Here is a 23,597-nt window from a genome sequence, read left to right as displayed (position 1 = left end):
CTCTCTCAAAATGTTCATACTTATTGCAATGATAGCATTGGATGTTCATTTTATCAAATCTGCCTCTACCTCTTCCTCCTTGAGCACCTCCTCTTACTCTAGATCCTCTTGAAAAATTCTGATTTTGGCACCTTCCCGAGCCTTTGTTGTTGTTACTACTGCTGCTAGCACCATCATTTTTTGAAATTTGCAATTGGGAAGCAAAAGCCTTCTCATTAACATTGATAGATGTGTCCCTTATTCTATCCTCATGTGATATAAGAGATCCAACCAATTCATCATACTCCATGGTAGCTAAATTTTTGCTTTCTTCTATGGCAATTACTACAATATTCCATCTTGGGGTTAGAGATCTCAATACCTTTTGTATTATTTGCTCTTGAGCAATAGATTCACCCAAAGTGGCCATTTTATGAGTCACATCTTTCACTCTCACACAGAAATCTCCCACACTCTCTATCTCCTTCATCTTCAAGTTTTCATATTCTCTTTTCAAGCTTTGTAGCTTCACAACCTTGATCTGATCATTGCCATGGTAAGCATCTTTTAGAGTCTTCCAAGCCTCTTTTGTTGTCTGTGCATCAGCAATTCGAAGAAACAAGCGCTTATCAAGAGCCATCTTAATGTGAAACAATGCCATTGCATTCTTCTTCTCAACTTCTTTCTTCAATCTCCTGTCATTAAGTTGGAGAGTATTCCAATCTGCAGGCTCTTCATATCCGGATTCAACGATCTCTCAAAAATCTTTCCCAATCAAAAAAGTCTTCATCTTGATTGACTAATATTGGTAATCAACTCCATCAAACTCTGGAATTTGCAAATTGTTTGCCATGTTGTTGTCTTCCAAACACCTTCAGCTCTGACACCAAATGTAGGATTCAAACAACAACAGCAACACAATAAAAAAAATGATAATATTCAAAACAGGGAAAGCTTTGTTTTACTGCAGAGAAAAAAAAAACTGATATATTATTCCAACAACAAATTGTTGTTCAGCCAATACGTTTATTCAAATAAAAATTGTTAAAATTAATCCCTAACACATAGATCAAAATATAGATCAGGAGTTCTGACAGTAGTTTTAGCATTATTCCATGCCTATGATTAAGGATGGGAGAAGAAGTAATTAAGATTAAACTAAAATGCATCCAAAAATATCATCTAATGCATGCCATATGTACAGCATGCTTCTTGTTTAAACTACACCTAAACTGAAGTATTCTAGAAATTATTTATAAAACAGTGGAAATGGAGCGGTGGAGCTGGAGTTTGAAGTGAAGATCTCAGCATCAATCTTCACCCCTCTCATGGTCGTATGTCGAGTGTGTTTAATTGTGCTTCTCTGGTAACCAGAGTGATGCTTATTAAGTGTGCGCTTCGTTTCGTCTTTTACTACTAAAGAAGCTTAATAAAGATAATTGACTTAATTGACTTGAACAAATTAAAAAAATTACAATCAAATTAATCTAATTGATTTGCTCAAATAAAAAATATTACATCAAATTTTGAACCTATATATTGTAAGGTACTTATCTTATTAGACTAACTAGAAAAACACTTTCTATGACATGAAGTAAAAAGACAAAACAATTGGTGAAAACGAAATAGATGGGAACACTTCTTTTTAAGTTCGATATTTATAGCTTCATTTCCTCTTTCGAAAATAGAAATGATACTTCATGGTGATATAAAAAAGTAGATCAGTACAGAGTTGTAACACTCAATACAGTTTTTCTTATACATCCAAAGGAAGAGCACGGCTCCACTAACCGAGTAAAGTCTATTCACAATTAGTACAGAACTATAACCCTGTTCACATTCGTAGCTGCGATTCGCCTTCATTCTCCTCCACCACTGGAGTCCAGACCAATGGAGTCCAAATATTTATCGCAAGCTCGGCTGTAAACACCAACGATATCATTTGATTTCATGAGATGGTGGGAAGTAGTGCAATCTGCTGCCCAAACGGTCCATACTCTGCAACGTTGGTTTCAAACAACAAAACTGTGATGACTGTCCACGATCCTTCTACAAGTCTATCTCTTGAATCTTTTCATTTGGGTAGTCAAATTTCTGCACACCATTAATGTTTGGAACAATTAAATAAAGTCAGATACATCACGGAATATTTGCAAGAAACAACACGGGAAATGAAAAATACTCGCTCTGTAATTAATTAATTAATTACCGTAGTAATTGCTTTTCCTGCTCCCCCCGTGTCGAGCTCCGGTATGAATTTTACCCTTTTCAGTTGCTGCGAAGATTCTTCACTTGTGGTTACTGTGATTGCATTTATTCCTTCAAGTTTTCCATCGTTCCAGTCGATTCCCCCTCCTCCACCAAATGGCCCCATTTTATCAAACCTACCCTCACTGCATTTTCGACCACTTCCTAATTCGCTCCTACTCAACCACGCCTCCATATAAAAAGGATCTACCTTTATATTTTGTCGTAATGCATTTAATAAACATTCGTTATCTAATATAGAGATAACATCACCATCTGCGTCTGTATATCTTAAATTAAGTTCATTGGCGTCCCCCTTCAACTTGAAAAGATCAAAAATCTTGGATTTCAAACCATGCAAAGATATAGGCTGAGTTCTATACAAACCAGTTGGCACCTTAAGCCGTGTCATCATGTCTGCATATTTCACCTGATATCAATAATTTAGTGAGGTCAGGAAATTAAACAACTTTGCCACAAGACTATCTAAGAAACGCCAAATATTAAACCACACAGCAAATTCTAATCTGGAAGTCAAGAGATATTAACTAAATTCCTTACCTTTATCAATTTGGTCCCCATCTTTCAGCTTCCAATTGAAAATCTGCATCCAGATTACATTACAAACTTGTCAAGTATAGCAGCTATATAGATAGTTAAGGCATTTTCTTGCGATATATTCACCGCACATTCACATTTATGTGAGCTCATTGGCATAAACTTAACAAGAAAATTGTGTTCCAGTTCGTTACAGCGAATACGAAACACTGTACAATCTTTACATTACGAAACACACTACATAAATCAAGCCATGAGTCAAAGCGTCAGCATAAATAGACGGCATTACACTCTTCTTCAGACTTCATTCACTGTACGTCATTAATTCTTCGACGTTGGACAGAAGCCTCAAAGAAATGCACAAAATGAAAATGTATAAATGCCTTGGAACTTAAAAGGTGAATAGAATTGGCAAGCGTAATGCCCAAGTCCGCTGCCTTATCCGCATGGAATTCGAGAGAGGACGCGTGGACTGTTTTATCTTTCACATACAAGAATGTTCAACTGTAATCATGGCACGTGAAACGTATGGTGAGAGTGATATGGGACTACCTCGTACTCTTTTCTGAGAGGCACATAGGCACTTGGCATTACAAACAAGGCGTATGGTGAGAGTGATATGGGACTACCTCGTACTCTTTTCTGAGAGGCACATAGGCACTTGGCATTACAAACAAGGCGTACATACCCTACCCCCAATGGAATTTGAACTTGTGACCTCTCTTTCAAGAATACAAGTTCTCCACCACAGACCAACTCAGAAATGTAAAAGCTTTCATTCGTGAAATTCGTGGAATGTTGCAGGGAAGCCTCAAATAGATGTCTCTTTGCTCTCGAGATATAGAAGAATAAAACACTAACCTAATCCGTCATAAAATACTTATAATCATAACCATATAACATCTTGCTCAGATCTGATACTACCAAATAAATAATTGGAAATGATGTATCATCGAATCGACTTGTTAGAGATTTAAGGATAGGATAAGGTACCTATCCGAGTCAACCAAATCCTTGTACTAGTGTCATAATAAGATATTTCATAACATTATATAAGAATTTGAACACTTTACAAGAATATTTAGAAGTTAAGTTTTTTTTTTAAATGAACATATATGAATTATTTAATTAAACATATCATTTATATGGAATATCTTTTGACCATTTTACAAGATATAATTAGAAGGTAAGTTTTACATAATTATATAGTTTTTATCATATAAGATGAAAAAAGGGAGGGAGGAGGAGACAACCTCACTTTCTAAACTCTACTTTTTATACACATCTTTCTAGTGAAAGTTATATGATAATAACAATAATAATAAGTTTACTTCTCATGATTCTTTTCTGACTAATAAGTCAGCTTCTAAAAGAAAATCTACACAATTTAAGAATTTTCTTCGAGAAAGTGAAAACTATTTATCTAGGATGAATGAACTTAAACATAGGAAATTTAATTATTGTAGTTATATTTTCATGTCTCCTGTTATGAATTCTAGAATCTACACAATTTAAGAATTTTCCTCAAGAAAGTGAAAACTATTTATCTAGGATGAAGGAACTTAAACATAGGAAATTTAATTACTGTAGTTATATTTTCATGTCTCCTATTGTGAATTCTAGTGGTTGAGCTAAAATTCAACCTTATTAGCAAAAAGTAGTGCAAGAGAAATATAGTACTTTAATTTTCTAATCAAACTTGAGATTAAGTTCTACTGCATAGTAGGAAGGTTTCATGCAAAAGGTTATATAAAACTAGATTGAATAACAATATTAAGATTAGTAAATTCAAAGCTAGATTAGTTATTAAAGATTTTCTCAAATTAAATGCTTAAATTTTAATGAGATTTTCTTTTGTTATTAATATGTCTACTCTTAAACTTGTCGTTTGTTTAGCTTTTAAAATGAATTGGTCAATTCACCAAATAGATGTTAAATGTTCTTTTTTTAAGTGACAAATTTTATGAGGAAATTTATATGTTTCAATCAGAGATTGAAGGTAATGCACATTTAGATTTTTCTTGAGGGTTTTTTAAAAGAAAAGCTTATCATAATTTGTATAGTAAACATACTGAAGATTATATTATCAAAATATTATTTTTCATGTGGATAATTTGATTCTTACTTCATATTCAAATATGTTAATTTGATTCTAATAAATTTGAACTTAATCAAACATTTCAAATGATGGATTTAGGACTTTTACATTTTTGGAAGAATGCAAATTTGGCAAACTAAATTTTCATCTCAAAGTAAATATGGTCACGATCTTCTAGATAGGTCAACTTCTCATGATTCTTTTTTGACTAATAAGCCAGCTTCTAAAAGAAAATCTACACAATTTAAGAATTTTCCTCAAGAAAGTGAAAACTATTTATCTAGGATGAATGAACTTAAACATAGGAAATTTAATTATTGTAGTCATATTTTCATGTCTCCTGTTATAAATTCTAGAATCTACACAATTTAAGAATTTTCCTCAAGAAAGTGAAAACTATTTATCTAGGATGAATGAACTTAAACATAGGAAATTTAATTATTGTAGTTATATTTTCATGTCTCCTATTATGAATTCTAGTGCTTGAGCTAAAATTCAACCTTATTAGCAAAAAGTAGTGCGAGAGGAATATAGTACTTTAATTTTCTAATCAAACTTGAGATTAAGTTCTCCTACTGCATAGTAGGAAGGTTTCATGCAAAAGGTTATATAAAGCTAGATTGAATAACAATATTAAGATTAGTAAATTCAAAGCCAGATTAGTTATTAAAGATTTTCTCAAATTAAATGCTTAAATTTTAATGAGATTTTCTTTTGTTATTAATATGTCTACTATTAAACTTGTCCTTTGTTTAGCTTTTAAAATGAATTGGTCAATTCACCAAATAGATGTTAAATGTTCCTTTTCTAAGTGACAAATTTTATGAGGAAATTTATATGTTTCAATCTCCTGATTGAAGGTAATGCACATTTAGATTTTTCTCGAGGGTTTTCTAAAAGAAAAGCTTGTCATAATTTGTATAGTAAACATATTGAAGATTATATTATCAAAATATTATTTTGCATGTGGATAATTTGATTCTTACTTCATATTCAAATATGTTAATTTGATTCTAATAAATTTGAACTTAATCAAAGATTTCAAATGACGGATTTAGGACTTTTACATTTTTGGAAGAATGCAAATTTGGCAAACCAAATTCTCATCTCAAAGTAAATATGGTCACGATCTTCTAGATAAGTTTAAAATAAATGATGCTACTCATGTTTCAATTCATTGTGAAATTAGATGATTGATATATAAGTTCTATTTATGGACACTACTTTATATAGACAATTAGTAGAAAATTTGAATTATTTAACTCCTACAATACTAGATATTTCTTATATAATTAGTTTGGTTTCAATATTTATGTCTAAACCTAATTAAACTTACTTTGAAGTTATTAATTTTTTATGGTATATTAAAAATAAATATATTATTGTTGGTTTATTTTATGATGCAAATTCTATATATTTTATTCAAAAGGATTTAATGGTCTAGATATTGGGAGAAATCCCAATAATGAGAAATCTACTTTTGAATATTATTTATTTGTTAGATCAGGTGCTATTTCTTGGAATAACAAGAATAAACATTCTACATATAATTTAAATATAAAGGATGCACTAATACTATCGAAGAAGTTTTATGGCTTAAAAGATTGCTTGAAGATTTCTTGAATACAAAGGATGCACTAATACCATTGTATTGTGACAGCTAAAGTGTCATTGCCTGAAAATTTTATCTTCCAATGAATGACAACATATATGTCTCTCCAAAACCACTTTATTAGATTAAAAATTGGAGACAAGTGTCACTATTATATTTATAGGTGGAAATAAGGTTGCTAAAATATTGACAAAGGCTCTTTCTAGAGATATGTTTCAAATTCATTGTAAAAGTTTGGGCTTTCAACTCATTTATGTAATTTACCCAAGTAAAGCTTAAGGACCATTTTAAGAATGTCAATTTTTCCTTCGTTGTATTTAGTTTGAGATGTTCCTTTGAAATAACTACTCGTAATTTTCCCTCTTGTACATCTATGAGGACATGTCATTTCTTTTTATTCTTTTATATAGAAATTATAGATTTCCTCCTCATTTTTTATCCCTTACTCTTGTATTTCATTTCAGGTAATTGTATAAATTGCTCAGTACATACCCATGCCTTTTTTTCCATTCATAAGATTATTATTTATTATGCTTGTGTAGAGTCAAACCCAAGACCTCTCCGATAAGAGGCTCACAATTTACCATTGTGTTGTAGGCTCTTGCCTATAAATAACTACAAATTTTACATAGAAAAGGAAAGTTCATTCAATTTACACTTAATTTTTAACATATATATTTATGGAAGGAATGTTGCATACAAATTCATCCTTCTTCGTATTATAAAAAAAGTTGTCTATTGTGGATAAGGATGACAAAACTGTGAGTGAAAGGGTGAGAATAATAGTCACTTAAGCCATTTCCCTTCCCATGTTTGTGTTACCCAAAAAAAGCATGTCGGATAAATAGGGGGGTGAACAAGGTGAGAACCTCGCCTCCCCCCTCATCAACAAAGTAAAGGAAAATAACCCCTTGACATGGAACCCCTGGGGCCCCTACAAACAATAATATAAAAAAAAGTGGAAGGGTTTGGGGACATTAGCAATAACTTCAAAAAGTTGGAGCACAAGAAAAAAAATCTCGAGAAGAGATTTGACAAGGTTACCAAGTTCATGATTAGGGTGAACGCACTCAACTACATCGACCCTTCACCTCCTAGATGAGGAGAAAAGGGCCTAACTATTGTTGCGCAGATGATTCACTGCAATTGGTGCTGGATAACTAGAGTGGAAGGATAAGAATAAGGAGAGTTAGCTATGCTCCTTGTTTTAGAATTAGTTTTTGTTATGATAGTTATTCTAGCACTATACTCTTGTGGGCTCTATTCATGGTCCTTTTATGGACTCTTATTTAGTATAGTTTATGTATATATTATGGCTCAAACTGTTGGTAGTTTTTTTAACATTGGCTACACTTTGGAACACCTGATAGCTTTTAAAATTAAAGAGGGGGTAGGTTAGTATGTGATTGATTTGACTTGTAGTTGTTTTGCAACATTTTTTTCTTCTAGGTCAACCCCCATTTTTTGTTGCCTTTAATTTCAAAAGTAAAAGGTGTTTGCAAATATAAAACTACAACATGACATACAAGAATGAATCTATCTTGAGAAAATTTGTCAAGAAAAATGATATGACTTTATTAAAATGAAGGAAACAAAATAATGCTTTGTAAATAGAAACTAAGAAAGATATTCAAAATAGACCAAACCAAAATAAAGCATATACATTGATTGCAGCTTTTTCCTATATTTGGAATGCATAGTGGTATTAATGGAGACAAAAGAAATTAGATAGAGCTAGAGATATGAAATATTATTTCTTTCTTCTATTGCAAATTTGAAACTAACCTCTACGGATCTAAAAATAGAAATTACAAACTTACAAAATAAACTATTATTTTGAAACTGCATATTATAAATAAAATTTACATTATAAATAAAATTTACAACAATATGAGACTGAATATAGAATATCTAGACCAATTATTACTCCACAAAATTATACATGCTAGATGATACAAATTGTCTACTAAAAATAGACTACAAAAAACATTCCTTAATATTGCCTATAAACCACAAATCTGAATTCGATTGTTCACAAATATGGAAACCATTCCTTCGATTAATGATACCCACTTTCTCAAAAAAAACAAGAAAAAAAAAAGATTTTTAAATTAATAGCTATGTAAGTTGGACAAGACTACATTTCTCAAGAAGCCATTGATATTAATAGCTACTAGAAAGTGTTGGAGACTTATAATCCACTAGAAGCCACTTGAAATTAATGTCAAGAAAGGAAGTGAGGTGCTTAAAAGCTAGAGAGCAATAGGGGTGACATCAGCAAGGCTTAGACAATCTGATCTTATTTTATAAAATCAACACTCCCTCTATCTCGAGTATACAAAAACGTGATCATGCTTGGTCAAAATATTTTATACCTAGATTTCTCCTTAGGTGCTTAAAACTTGTAACAGTTAATGGCTTGGTGAATATGTTTACCACTTGTTGCTAAACCTGCAAATTTCCATATTGTTTCACCAAACTTAAGCAATTCTTTGATAAATTGATACCTAGTTTCAATGTGTTTACATCTTTCATGAAACATAGGACTTTTCAAAGTTGTTGAAAAAATATTATCATATAAAATATCATAGTTTCATCCTCTTTTCCCTCCTTCCAATTTGTTAAGATTATTCTTAATTAAATAGGTTGACTAAGTAATTATGGGTTGCTTCTTCAAAGCCCATAGTATTACACTTGAACCTATATTAAAAATAAAACCAATAATGTTCTTCCTATCATCTAAACTTCTTATCCCATCACTATTTGTGTAACCAACCAGCCAGAAATTATTTTTAGTGGCATATATAATACCATAACTTCTTTTTTTCCATTCACATACCTCAAGATTCTCTTACCTACTTTCCAATGGATGTCCTTTGGAGTCATTATAAAGCTAGAAATTAGACTTAATAAACACATTATATTAGTCCTAGTTGTAATTAAATACATTAAACTTCCAAACAAAAATTTAAATAATGTTGGATTGAAATTATTGTTACTCTTTTTTGTTCAAGTTTAGACCTAAAATTATTCGTGTTGGGGTTCCCTTATTGTTCAAAATTATAAATCTTTCCAAAATCTATTTTTCATAACTTTCTTGAAAGATAAAAATGTCATCATGCATTTGTTTTACTTTAATGCCTAGAAAATTTGTCAATATACCTAATTATGACATCTCAAGCTCATTCTTCATGGCTTCTTTAAAATTGGTAATAAGGAAACTATCATTCATAGTAAAAATTAAATTATCTTTATACAAAACATCAATTAAAATTTTACCAAAATGTTTTTGATTAAAATAATGTCCACTCACAATTGCTTTTCTAAAGTCAGTTCCCATAAAATTATAGTCAATCTCATTGTATAATGCCCGTGGAGCTTGTTTCGACCCAAAAAGTTGTATTTTGAACCTGTACACTTTGTATTCTTCACCAAGAACATCATAACTAGGTGACTTCTCTACATAAACCTCTTGTTCTAACAAATCATTAAGAAAGGAAGAATTCCCATCCATTTGGAATACCTACCATTTGTGTTGGGCTCCCATTGTTATGACAATTACACACACACACTTTCCTTTCTTGCAACAAGAGTGTACATCTCATTATTTTCTATCAAACTATTGTTTGTACTGCTTGACTGCAAAATGCGCCTTATGCCTATATATTTTCCTTCAATGTTGCACGTGGTCTTATTTAAAACCCCAATCTTATTTTTGAAAGGAAAATTGGTCAGCTCCCAAGTTTCATTTCCTTCTATTGCATATATTTCTTCATCCATGGCATCACACCATTTCTCTTCTTTTACAACTTCTTTAGATTAAAATGGATCAGTATGAGAAAATAATGCAAAATTGATGCTATCATCAAAATATTTTCCATATCTTTCATCTTTTTGTATCCCCCATTAGACTCTTGGTCTTTCTTTGCAATAAAAGGTGAGAGTGGGATCAAAAATATCACTATTGTTGGTGCTACATTGTATAATCTACACTAAGAGAGGTATGAAGCTATCAAGATTTCTATGTTTACCGAACTAGATCCAACAAGAGCCATAGGAGTGGATTCTCTAGTCGTCCATGGTTGATTACATTTTGACCTATTTCTATTGGGATATGTTAGGAGCTCTTAGCAGTTTTCTATATTTGTCATTGTTTCATCATGATTATCGTCAACCTTGTCATCTTCAACAATAATTGGCCTTTTACATGGACTTCTTCACGATGTGTCAATTAGTACATCCCATGTTTCATTTTCAAGGAAATCTACATCTCTATAAATGATAATCTTCTTGGTGATTGGATTTTATAATCTATTTGCCTTAGGTTATAATCTATAACTAGTGAAGATACACTTCATACCCTTGTCATCATTTTTTTCCTTGTCTCCTTGGGCATGTTTGCATATTCTACAAACCTAAACACACATAAGTGTTCATTCATCTGTTTATGTCTTTCCCATGCCTCAAGAGCAATCTCTTCATGGAGTGTCATTTTAGGACATCTATTTCTCAAATAGGTTACTGTTTATATAGCCTCTCCCCAATATTTAGTTTGGAGACCTTTTGTTTTCATCATTATCCTTGTCATCTCAATAATGGTTATATTCTATCTTACACAATGGAATCCATAAACTGCAAGAGTATATTCTATCTCTTATTCACTCTATTTTTCTACGAAGTATAAATAGCTATAAATTCTCCCTTCATACCATTTTGTGTACAAATATTTACAAAAAAAATTGAGGTATATGTTCCCCCCTCTAAATGACCTTATGAGCAAGGCTAGGAAGCCCAAGGAAAGGAATCCTAAGTTTCCCTCACTAAGAGTTACACATAGAAGCCAATTTACAGGAAAAACCACAAGAAATTATAGCGAATCCTAATGTAGATATGCAAAAAAAAAATCTTGCATTAACATGCCAAGCATAAGGCCTACCTAGTTGCAGCCATATATTTTCAATAAATAATCTACAAGCTTAGGAGCTTAGGTTTACAGTGCGAAATATTAACATTTTCCTTCTATCTAGAACTTCAGTATTACCTACCCTAACTCAATATCTCAAATATATAGCCAAAAAGATCACAAGTTAGCTTTGTTAGGAATATTATTACAAAATATAGGTCTTACCCTAAAGGATAATTTAGCAACCTTACAAACAAGAAAATTAAGTTGTGCAAGGACAAAGATAGTTCCACACATGATCTAAGAAGTAAACCCCAAGGCCATAGAGAGCCTTGATAGCACATGGAACCTTGACAAAGGCAAAACCACATGTCACTTGAGCTGCCAATAAAGAACGTGCCATGAGTAAACAATGAATGAATTAATTTTTGTGGGCTTTGATACATGATTTGTGATGTCTTCAATAAGGAGCTACCTATGCAAAAAGGGAAAACATGAATAACAATGACTACTCCTAAAACAACAGACAAGAACAACTAAAAGGAAATATTTTTGGTTGATGCAACATTGCCAAAGTACCCAAAATGCTCCTACAAGAGACACCTAGGGTAAATAAAGAAATGATGTCCTCATCAGGAAACCCTGATATTCTAAGAAGTATCATAAAGATCCAATTCATCCTATGATATCCAAGAACCATCTTCTATTGGTTTATTCTTTAATTTCAGTAAGTACTCCATGTAGTCTCTTCCTTTGGTGCTTTTATTGACTCTAGTATCCAAAATATTGTCAATTACCCTTGTCTTCTTCTTAGGATAATCAGGTTTATCAGGTGTGTCTTCATCAAATTCATAATACTCATAAATGTTTGAAATATTGAAAACTATTGAAATATACATGTCATTAAGAATCTCAATGTCAAAAGAATTTCCACTGTCACACTTTTTCAAAATCTTACAAGGACCAAATTTCTTCATCTTCAAATTGCCATAAGTACCAACAAAAGATCTATTCTTCTTCATATGTACCATTACTTCATCGCCAACCTCAAAAAAGTCTTATGTCTCCTCTTCTTATATATGCTCTCTCCTTATAATCTAGTTGATTTAACTATTATTCAGATTACTCATTAATTCCTTATGAAAATTCTTCATAAAGTCCACAAATTTCTCAACTTTAGCACCATGTTTCATTTCATTATTCAAGTTTCTCAAATTTGTAGTTCCTCTAGGGTGAATTCGATGAACAATATTGAAAGGTGTCTTCTTAGTACTTATGTTAATTGAAATTTTGTATGCAAATCCATCTTGTCCCAAGACCAAGTCGCAATCAACATGGTTGTTTCCAATCAAACATCCTAGCAAGTTACCTTAAATTTTGTTCACAACCTCATTTTGTCCATATGTTTGTGGATGAAATGTAAAACTAAAATTAACCTCTATTTTCAACTTCTTCCAAATTGTTCTCCAAAAGTTTCCAGTAAACTTACTATCTCTGTTTAAAACAACAATCTTAAGCAATCCATGTAATCTCACAATCTCTCGCTCTAAAAAATATAAATCTGTTATTTGTATTACATATGATGTCTTCTTACAAGGAATGTAATGTGTCATTTTATAAAATATGTCAACCACTACAAAGATGGAATCATTATCTCTTTGAGTTCTAGGTAGTCCTGGAAGAAAGTCCATACTAATATCTTTCCAAGGCTTACAAGGAACAAAAAAAGTTGTATACAACCCAACATTCTGACTAATTCCCCTAGCAACTTCACAAATTTTACAAGCTCTCACCATCTTTCTAACATCCTTATATATCTTTGGCCAAAAAGTATCTTTCTAAAATCAATTTTATTGTCTTATCAGTCCCAACATGTCTTGCAAGTCCATCACTGTGTTTATCTTTAATGATATTATCCCTCGTAGATTCTTTAGATATGCACATTTGAACTCTTTTAAATAACATGTCTTCCCAAATGAAATAATCAACCCACTTATCTTGCTCATTAGTCACAAGGTTCTTACAATCTTTCTAAGGTTCTCCAAAATCAGGATCAATTTCATACAAGTTCTTAAGATCATCAAAACCAAGTAATTCAACTCTCATCTTTTTCCACAATATTCTTCGCTTACTCAAAGGCATCAACAACTCTATTGGACTATCAATTTCTGTGTTTCAATACAATGGAAATTGTTTGCACATACTCAACCCATTTCATATGTCTCTAATTCAACTCAATTTCACTTCCCAAATACTATAAGTCATTATGATCAATGTACAATACAAATTCTCTTGGCATTGAATTTAATGTCTACATTTTTTCAAGACTTGAATAAAAGCATAAAATCTTAGTAATACACTGAATATTTCCTCTTAGCGTAATTCAAATTCTCATTGTATAGACTTACCATATGGATTCAAAATAGATCCAACTGCACTCCCACTAGCATCATAGTCAACTTGAAAAACTTTAGTAAAGTTAGATAAAACAAGCACAAGCAATTTTTTGATCTTTTCCTTTAATGCTTGAAAGATTTTAATTTTTCCATGTGTCCATCTAAATTCATTTTTATCCCTCCCATAGTCTCTATCATAGCATTACAAACTAAATTGAAATTTTTGATAAGCTTTCTATAGAAACTTACCAATCATGAAATTATTTGACTTCTCCAACATTCTCATCTGTAGGCCACTCAAGAATGGATTTCAATTTCTCAAGATCCATCTTCAAACCATTAACATAAATCACAAAACTCTGATACGCAATATCCTCTTTCATAAAGGAACATCTCTTTAAATTTATCAGAGAATTTTCCTATTTTAACCTTTGCAACACCTATTTGATATGCATAAGATGTTCTTTTGTCTTAGTGTGGACTAGCATGTCATCAATATATACAATAAATATAAAAAATCCAAGAACTTCTTCAAAACCTCACAAGTACTAGGCGCATTAGTTAAACTAGAAGACATAACCAACCACTCATACAAACCTTCATTAGTCTTAAAATAAGTCTTCCTTTCATCTCCTTCAAGAAAATTTGTACATAACTATTACTCTATTTATAGCTCTAGAATTAGTGGACATGCTCCATTCTCTTTTCTTCTTAGGTGCCAATAGAACAGGTACTACACAGTGACTCAAAATTTCTCTCATTAAATCTTTCTCAAGAAATTGTTGTACTTATTTATTCAATTCTTCATTCTATGTATGTGTCTGTGTGGTGTTTTATTAGGAAAACTAGCTCTAGGAATCAAATCCATTAAATAACTTATAGTTCTCATAGGGGGTAACCCATGAGGTACATTATAAAAACATAATATCTTGAAATTAAGCCAATGAATAACTAACCTCAAGTGCATGCTCAAGCTCATCTTATTGCTATTATTGAGTAACTGAGTAACATATGTATAGATGCATTTATAGGTGGCTATAATAGAATACTCTCCCTAAGGCATGAAATATTTATTAACTAAGTAGTAGATGTACAGATGCATTTATAGGTGTGCCTATAATAAAATACTTTTCCGAAGGCATGAAATAACAACATACATGATGTGACAAAAATTCTATAAATGTGAACCTAATCATATAAGGTCCATTTGGTTCTTGGAAGATGACAGGAATTGGCTTTTTCAAAACCTCGGTTTGAAAATTTGTGCGTTTGTTTCAAAATTTGCAAAATGGAATTAGCATACGAGACTTCTAATTTTGCCTCAAAACCAGGTTTTCCAACTTCCTAAAAAAAGTAGGAATTGAAAATCAAAACCTAGTTTTGTTTTCTAAGGAGTGTAAAAACAATAGATTGGACTACTTTTTGAAATTTGCCTTCAACTCCAAGCTTACACATAAAAATGTGTCTTCACACGCATCTTTCGAGTGAAACAAACAGTTTCAGTAAAATACCAAAAATCGGAATGAAGATAAACAAAACCTTGATTTGGCTAAACCAAGGTTTGTAGAAATCCGGGTTTTTTAAATTCCACGAACCAAATAGACCCTTAGGGTTCATTTGGTTCCTGGAAGATGATAAGAATTGGCTTTTTCAAAACCCCAATTTGAAAATTTGTGTGTTTGTTTCAAAATTTGCAAAATAGAATTAGCATATGGGGCTTCCAATTTTGCCTCAAAACCAGGTTTTCCAACTTCCTACTAGCAAGTGGGAATTGAAAATCAAAACCTGGTTTTATTTTTTAAGGAGTGTAAAAACAATAGATTGGACTACTTTTTGATATTTGCCTTCAACTCCAAGATTAGGCACTTCACACGCATCTTCCGAGTGAAACTAACAGCTTCAGTAAAATCCCAAAAATCGGAATGAAGATATCCAAAACCTTGATTTGGCTAAACCAAAGTTTGTAGAAATCTGAGTTTTTGAAATTCCACGAACACCAAACGGACCCTTAATGTATGGCTGTCAAAATCAGCATTTGAACGTTCAAACACTTTTAATCTATTGGCAGAGACACAGTTGTAAGTCACATATGGAAAATAGAAACATAAATATTCAAATTACAATTCACAAAAAAAGGACCGGAGGAATACAAGATCACCATCCCAATGTTCAGAACTGTGTGAGTGACATTTTGATAACTTTACTGATGACTGTCATAGCGGAAATTTCCTTGAGGCAACTATCCTATAGGGCTCTGATCAATGAATCATTAGATGGTCAGAAAACACAGCTAACCTATTTTAGAGAGACATCTGCCTACCTAACTAAAACCTTAGGAAAATCCGAAATAGCAGTGTGGTATGTTTATTACAATTTTTATTTTTTCTGTACACCTCTATAGTTGTCTACATTGTCAACTTGTACAAATAGAATGACAGTATTGTTAAAGAACACTTGCAATTCTAAACATGCAAGCCAACACACAGCCTCCTCTAAAGCTGTTGGGCACTCCTTAATATCCATTTAATCTGACTCCCTGGGCAAGAATTTAGTAGAAATGGGAACTGAAACATTTATGGGTATGAGGAAATATTTTACCGTCATCCCTGTAGTTGTGCATCTCAAAGTAATGAAAAACAAGTGCACTATAAGCACATAATGAACTAAGTGCAAACAAAAATTTGTAAGAGGCATCTATCAAACAAGTAATGAAAAACAAGTGCACTATAAGCATATAATGAACTAAGTGCAAACAAAAATTTGTAACAGATATCTATCAAACCTATTTGCTACTTCCAGCCATATATATGATATAACCACATCTAGAGGAGAGATCTAGCAAAGCTATTCTTACCATAACAATTTAAAAGAAAAAATCGAGACTAAAACTATAGGTTTCCTAAGGAAACATCGAATCTACTGCAATTACAATGCATGACCTGTAACAGAATAACAAAACTCAGCAGACATTGCATACCTTTGATGCAAGCTGGGAAAATGATCGATGATAATAGTTCACAAAACGCGAAGAGTCAGAAAGCTGGATGATAGTAATTTGCAAATCTGTGCAACCAACACAGAACAATAATGTCATTGCACAATAACCTAAGTAAAATAATGTGTCTAAGGCATGAAACAACAACATACAAGACGCGACTGGAAAGCTGTAAATTTGAACCTAATTAGTTCATGTTCTCCATTGCGAAACAGTCCACCCATTGTTTGGTTTCGGCAGACTGAAATTTAAAATGAAGCAGCTAACATGCCAGACCAAATTGTCAACGTAAATTAATTACATTGCAAGGTCTGGTCGGCACCGACCAAGATGTTTCTGGAGACATGTGCGGCCATCCCTCCAACTACTCTCATTAAATATACAACCAAATTTATCTCTGGAATGCTCTGTAAATTTATTACTCATTCAGCTATAAATAGACCTGCTGGGCCTGGAGTTTTCAGCGCTCATTTCCTGAGCTTTCTGCTGTTTTATTCTCTCTGTTTGTTTTTTCATGGTATCAGAGCTTTCTGCTGTTTTATTCTCTGGATGAGATAAGAGAAAAGAAATTTGATAAGAAAAGCATTAAGTGCATCTTTGTGGGGTATGATGACCAAAGGAAAGGATATAGGTTGTATGATCCTAGTGTGGAAGATGTGTTTACAAGTAGGGATGTCAAGTTTAATGAAGGGTTTGATGATATGCCAATATCCACTCCTATTCCAAACGTGGCCATTGAGAATCATGAAGATCCTAATGATTTTGAAACTGGTGAAAGTTCTAAGGAACCCTTTGACATGAATGAAGAATCTAGTCCTTCCCCAAAGACCAAGAGTATTCAAGAAATTTATCAAAGGACTCATCAAATTAATTATGCTTTAATGACCACCATAATGAAAACTAATGATCCTCAAAAATATGAAGAGGCCAAAGGAAAACATGAATGGGAAAAAGCTATGAAAAATGAGTATGATTCCTTGATAAAGAACAACACTTGGGAATTGATAGAGTTGCCAAAAGGTAAGAATGTGGTTAACAATAAGTGGGTTTATAAGACCAAGTTCAAGTCAGATGGGAGTATTGAGAAACATAAGGCAAGACTTGTAGCCAAAGGGTATTCACAAAAAGAAGGGATAGATTATACAGAAACTTTTGCCCTAGTAGCAAAAATTAGTACTGTCAGAGTTATTATAGCATTAGCAGCTCATTTTAAGTGGCCTTTACACCAAATGGATGTTAAAAATGCATTTTTGAATGGTGAAATTGATGAAGAGATTTATATGACTCAGCCACAAGGATTTGAAATACAAGGGAAAGAACATTTGGTTTGCAAATTAAGGAAGTCTTTATATGGTCTCAAACAGGCTCCAAGGGCTTGGTATGCTAAAATTGATGAATATTTTCAAATTCAAGGCTTCCATAATAGTCCTCATGATCCAAATTTGTATGTAAAGGAATTTGCTGGTGGTGATATCATAATCATTGTGCTTTATGTCGATGATCTTATTATCACAGGACATAGCATGAATAAAATAAATAACATAAAGTTAAGCTTGCAAAATACATTTGAGATGACAGATCTTGGTTTTCTACACTATTTTCTTGGTATACAATTATGGCAAAAGGATGATGGACTTTATCTTTCTCAAACTAAGTATGCCCTAGACATATTGAAGAGATTTCAAATGACAGATTGTAAAAGTGTATCTACTCCAATTGCTCCGGGATTGAAATTAAGCAAGGACATGGAAGGTGAAGATGTTGATCCTACCTTATATAGGCAATTGGTTGGTAGTCTTGTATATTTAACACACACTCGTCCTGATATTTCTTTTGCAGTTAGTGTGGTTTCCAGATTTTTGAGCTCACCTAAAGTCCCACATTGGATAGCCGCTAAAAGAATACTAAGATATGTGAAAGGGACTTTAACGATGGGCATCTATTATTCATTTCATGGAGATATTTCCCTTATTGGCTATTCAGATTCTGATTGGGCAGGATGCATGGATAATCGTAAGTCCACTACAGGTTATATTGTCTATCTTGGTGCAGGTCCCGTTTCTTGGTGCAGTAAAAAGCAGTCTACCATAGCTCTATCCACTACAGAAGCTGAATATACTGCAGCAAATGAAGCAGCAAAAGAAATCACTTGGCTACGAGCTATCCTATCAGTTCTTCAGCAACATCATGCAGGGCCTTCTCTACTTCATTGTGACAATCAAAGTGCCATATCATTGTCTAAGAATCCAGTGTTCCATGCTCGCACCAAACATATTGAAGTCTATCATCATTATATCAGGCATCTCCTCCAACAACAGGTGATTCATCTTCAATATTGCAAGACCGAAGACCAGATTGCTGATTTATTCACCAAAGCTTTAAGTGAAGCCAAGTTTGTATATCTTCGACATCTTTTGGGCTTAAGAGCAGTGACATAATTATCTCATGGTTGTCATTCAAGGGGGATTCTTATGAATTCCAACCATTGTATTTAGGAGATAACTGATTGTAAATGGGTACCTAACAAGGCTTTAGGCCGGGACCCATCATATATAGATTATGGGGGGATATTTAGACAGTAGATTTTAGTATAGCTATTGTAATTAATTTAGGGGGGATGTCAACGTAAATTAATTACATTGCAAGGTCTGGTCGGCACCGACCAAAATGTTTCTGGAGACATGTGCGGCCATCCCTCCAACTACTCTCATTAAATATACAACCAAATTTATCTCTGGAATGCTCTGTAAATTTATTACTCATTCAGCTATAAATAGACCTGCTGGGCCTGGAGTTTTCAGCGCTCATTTCCTGAGCTTTCTGCTGTTTTATTCTCTCTGTTTGTTTTTTCACAAATTTCATATCACCCCCATTGCATATTATTTTATTTACAAAATTAAACCCGTGCTCCATAAACGAGGGCATATGAGAATGGTGCAGAGGTGTTGAATTTGAAGTGAGAAGCTTGAGGATGAAGCTTTCGATTTTGCCCACAAAGTTGGAAGCTGACTGAAGCTGAATGTTCTAATGTTTAAAATTTTGGTTTTTTCAAACAAAAAAAATATTTTTCTGCCTGCTCCGACGAATCAAAAATCAGCAAAATTATATTTTTAAATTATAAGAAATAAGTATTAACATTTAACTAGATGTAGACAACAGATGCTCGAAACATTTTCTCATGAAATATGAATCGATATATAGAGACAAATTATATGAACAATTTTACATAAAGTTTTCGCTTTGATGTTCAAAGCAAATACAAATCTAAGAACTAATCGAAACAAAGACAAAGACTGTTGTGAGAGAAACAGGGTCTGTAAAAGTTATTTGAACTTTTTCTTAACATTTTACTGAATTTCAACCATCACTAGGTAACATATGAAAAATAATTCCTTTGAAAAAATTTTAAGTCTATTTAAAACCTCATATTATCGGTAAATAAGTCTATTTAAACAGATGCAGCCGCAACAGCACTCAACTAAAGGCTGAAGCTCTGCAAATATGCCGCGCTATTCATATTCTTTTCACATTAAAAAAATTATAAAAAGCAAAGAGAAAATACGCTTAAATTTTTAAAACTTCGAACCGTTTTATGTACCAGACCTAACTCAGAGTTCCATCAATTTTCTTCTAACTTTGCCGGATCTACTGGAACTCTTAAACCCTAAGATAGGGTTCCAATGTATTTATCACAAAAGAAATTAGAAATAGCAGGGATTTTTTTAATGATTAAACCTCATATCAAAGAGTTATGATTACAATAATAAACTGTAATATTCACAAACAATAACATTAGAAAAGCAAAGCTCTCTAGAGACTTGCCTGCAATGAAGACTCCGCAAAGAATAAAGATCAAAGCTTTCCGATAACGAAGTACCTCACCAATGTTCTCCCTAAGCAGAACTCGCTTATGAAAAGTCACAATAAATATGACAGGTAACTATATAAGGAAGATTTTATGGTAGCGCAGGAATATATTTCTAGCTGTACAGAAAGTTACGACGTGCTTGATCTTATAATATATTTATATTAACTTTCCGTACACCTCATTTACTCAGAGCAGTGGCTATCATGTTTCCAGCTGTAAAGAAACCAAAATTATAATTTCGCAAGGTTTATCTCATCTCAGATTGGATGTATAAGATTGCGGAAACTAAAGAGAGAATCTGATCTTAATCGGAAATTTAATGTATGTCAGAAAGCAATGTCCATATTTAAGAAAGCAATATTCAAGTTGTAGTGTATAAATATAAATCTTATTAATGTTAGTATAATTAAATAATAATAATAATATCTTAAAACTAATTAATTTAATTTAATCATTATTTTTTTTGATGAATAGTCCTTTTCAATTAATAAAATTTACTAAGATCATTATGATTTTACATGGGCTTGAATTGTCATATCATATCATCGTCTTCTCAGTCCGTTCTCTATGGTTGTCACATCAAATTACTGCAATCGATAAAATTTTTGGAATGTCACGTCGTCCACCATCACACATAGGCATGGCCGCCCCAATGTTAAAAGAGGAAATGATATAGATTTTTTTTAAAGTAGCACTTGCACCAGAAAAAGGTGCAAGCGATAGGCAACGACTACCCAGCCAGTTATTTCGACTGACTACCCAGCCAGTTATTTCGACTGGTTGGAGGTATGCCATCCTCCATCCCCATCCCATCGTTGACTTCACGGTCATCTCAAAACGTTGTACCCTGACAGATGCTAACAGTCGCAGGACTTCAATGGCCGCAGCCGCTGCAAGACGTGATCTGCACGGCATGAACTGACACTGACTTTCATTTATTGCAATTAACTTCCCATCTGCACCTGTGTACTGCTAGTTTCCACAGCAAAACAAGCGGGATGGCATAAAACATCTGCTCTTACGTTTTTATCTCCACCTTTCTGTATATGTTTTTATTTCATTTTCAGCGTTCTGTACGTAGCTCTTGCCCGGGCGAATCCCTGCGTTCTGTCTCATTTGTCCAAACTTCAATGACTGTTGCGTTGCCGAATTCCTCTCCACTCTTCAGCCACTCTAAAGGTATGCAAGTTATAGATATTCGCTTGATTGTAAAGAAAATAATGATTTTGGATCATATTGAACCCTTGCCCTACTTTATTGTAATCTATTGTTCTGATTAGATAAAGCGGGAGAGGGTCTGAACTCATTGTTGCGGTCTATTGTTAAGAACACCGTGTTAACTAAATTTCCACAAATGACTTTTCTGATCCATTTCATGTATTTAACATGTTTTGAAAACTTTCCTTTTGTATTGGAAACTTTGAAACTTCTTTTTGTATTGGAAGTCTTTAGAATAGATCATGTATTTAACATGTTTTGAAAACTTTCCTTTTGTATTGGAAACTTTGAAACTTCTTCTGTATTGGAAGTCTTAGAGTACATACTAGGATTGGGTCATGGAGCGTGATCCAAATGGTAGATGTAAAAAAAATCACACCCAATCAAAAAAATCAAAAGCATTTCTTTGCAAAGATCAAATAAAGTGTGAAAACAAATGGCTTTTCTGGTCAATTTCATGTACCTACATGACTTGTTTTAAAACTTTTCTTTTTGTATTAGAAACTTTGAAACTTCTTTTGTACTGGAAGCCTTGTGTATGTTCTACGTGCTCAATATGTGTTAAAGTATATGAACTAAAATACAACATTTATTTATTTATTTTTGTTGTGTCATGTATATACAATATTTATTTATTTTATGTTATTATAAATAAAAATTTAAATTAACACTTCAGAGTTTTAATTTATTTTATATTGTATAATGTAATTCAAATCTATATAATTTAATAAGATTAAAGAAATAAATTTAATATAATTTAATATATTTTTATTATACAATATTAATATATAAAAATAAGTGTAATATATTTTATTATTATTTATAATTTAATAAGAATGCATATGTAATAAAATAAATTTTATAACTAATAGAATATAATAAAGTTAATTTTTCATCTTCAATATTTTTCTTTTTTTAACTTTTTGAAACATTAAAAATATAATATCCTAATTAAGTATAAATATATTTAAAAATTTATTTATTAAAACACTTGATAATAATAAATTGAATTACTTTTTCATTCTTTTCTTGTTGATGATATTTAATTATGTCCACAATCAAAAATCTTTGATTCAAAAACTTTAATGTAAATTAGAATGACATGTTTTAAAATTTGAAATTTGTAATGATTTTCTTTGCCATACTTATATATATATATATATATATATATATATATATATATTATAGATTCATAAATATTGTAAAAATGTTGCTATAACAAAAATTATAGATCCCTTCTTTTATTTTAAATAAATCAATAGATATATTTTTACTAAATAAGAACATGGTAATACCCCAACTTGAGGTTAGACTTGATGAGATCTAGAAAGCTCTAAAAGTTTATATAAGTGGTTGTTAATGCATGCAAAACATGATACTTACTTTTTATTAATACTTTATTCGATAGATGAAGCTCATTGCAGATTTGTCATACACCACATTTTGAGAAAAGGCATGAATTGAATCCCATAAAAGATGAAGTTTCCCTAACATTTTTCTCAATCAACCAATCCTTGAACTTGGTATTAAATTCCATCATTATCCTAAAATAATATGTAGTATGGTGAACTATTTGAAAGAGGAATAAATTATCTAATATTGTACTAAATAATATATGAGAACTCCTACATTTTCAACTGAGACTTAAATCTAAACATTAAAAAATATTAAGCTAGATTTGTTGTAATGTACCATGTACAAAATTGCATATTGTGAGGATTTG

At 32.1% G+C, this 23,597-nt stretch overlaps 1 protein-coding gene and 1 pseudogene across 2 annotated transcripts; one reads left to right on the top strand and one right to left on the bottom strand.

Annotated features, from left to right (window-relative positions):
- Nucleotides 1-1,605: 1,605 nt before the first annotated feature.
- On the bottom strand, nt 1,606-20,811 carry LOC149536379 (protein JOKA2-like). Of its 2 annotated transcripts, XM_089804430.1 has the most exons (5): nt 20,611-20,810; nt 16,771-16,856; nt 2,788-2,830; nt 2,189-2,656; nt 1,606-2,073 (listed from the first exon to the last, which is right to left on the bottom strand). In XM_089804430.1, the coding sequence occupies exons 3-5, from the start codon at nt 2,806-2,808 to the stop codon at nt 2,029-2,031; spliced, it is 534 nt and encodes a 177-aa protein (XP_089660556.1). In that variant the 5' UTR covers nt 2,809-2,830; nt 16,771-16,856; nt 20,611-20,810; the 3' UTR covers nt 1,606-2,028. The 2 variants fall into 2 exon arrangements, with proteins under 2 accessions (XP_089660556.1, XP_089660557.1); XM_089804431.1 differs by lacking the exon at nt 16,771-16,856 and having other exon boundaries at nt 20,611-20,811.
- Nucleotides 18,474-21,578, top strand: LOC149536378 (secreted RxLR effector protein 161 pseudogene; annotated as a pseudogene).
- Nucleotides 21,579-23,597: the final 2,019 nt, after the last annotated feature.

Source organism: Cupressus sempervirens, chromosome 10 (assembly GCF_028749045.1).
Source record: "Cupressus sempervirens isolate cs-2001-9-10 chromosome 10, ASM2874904v1, whole genome shotgun sequence".
Taxonomy (NCBI): domain Eukaryota; kingdom Viridiplantae; phylum Streptophyta; class Pinopsida; order Cupressales; family Cupressaceae; genus Cupressus; species Cupressus sempervirens.
Note: the sequence above shows the minus strand (reverse complement) of the source record. Positions and strands in the feature narration are given on the sequence as shown.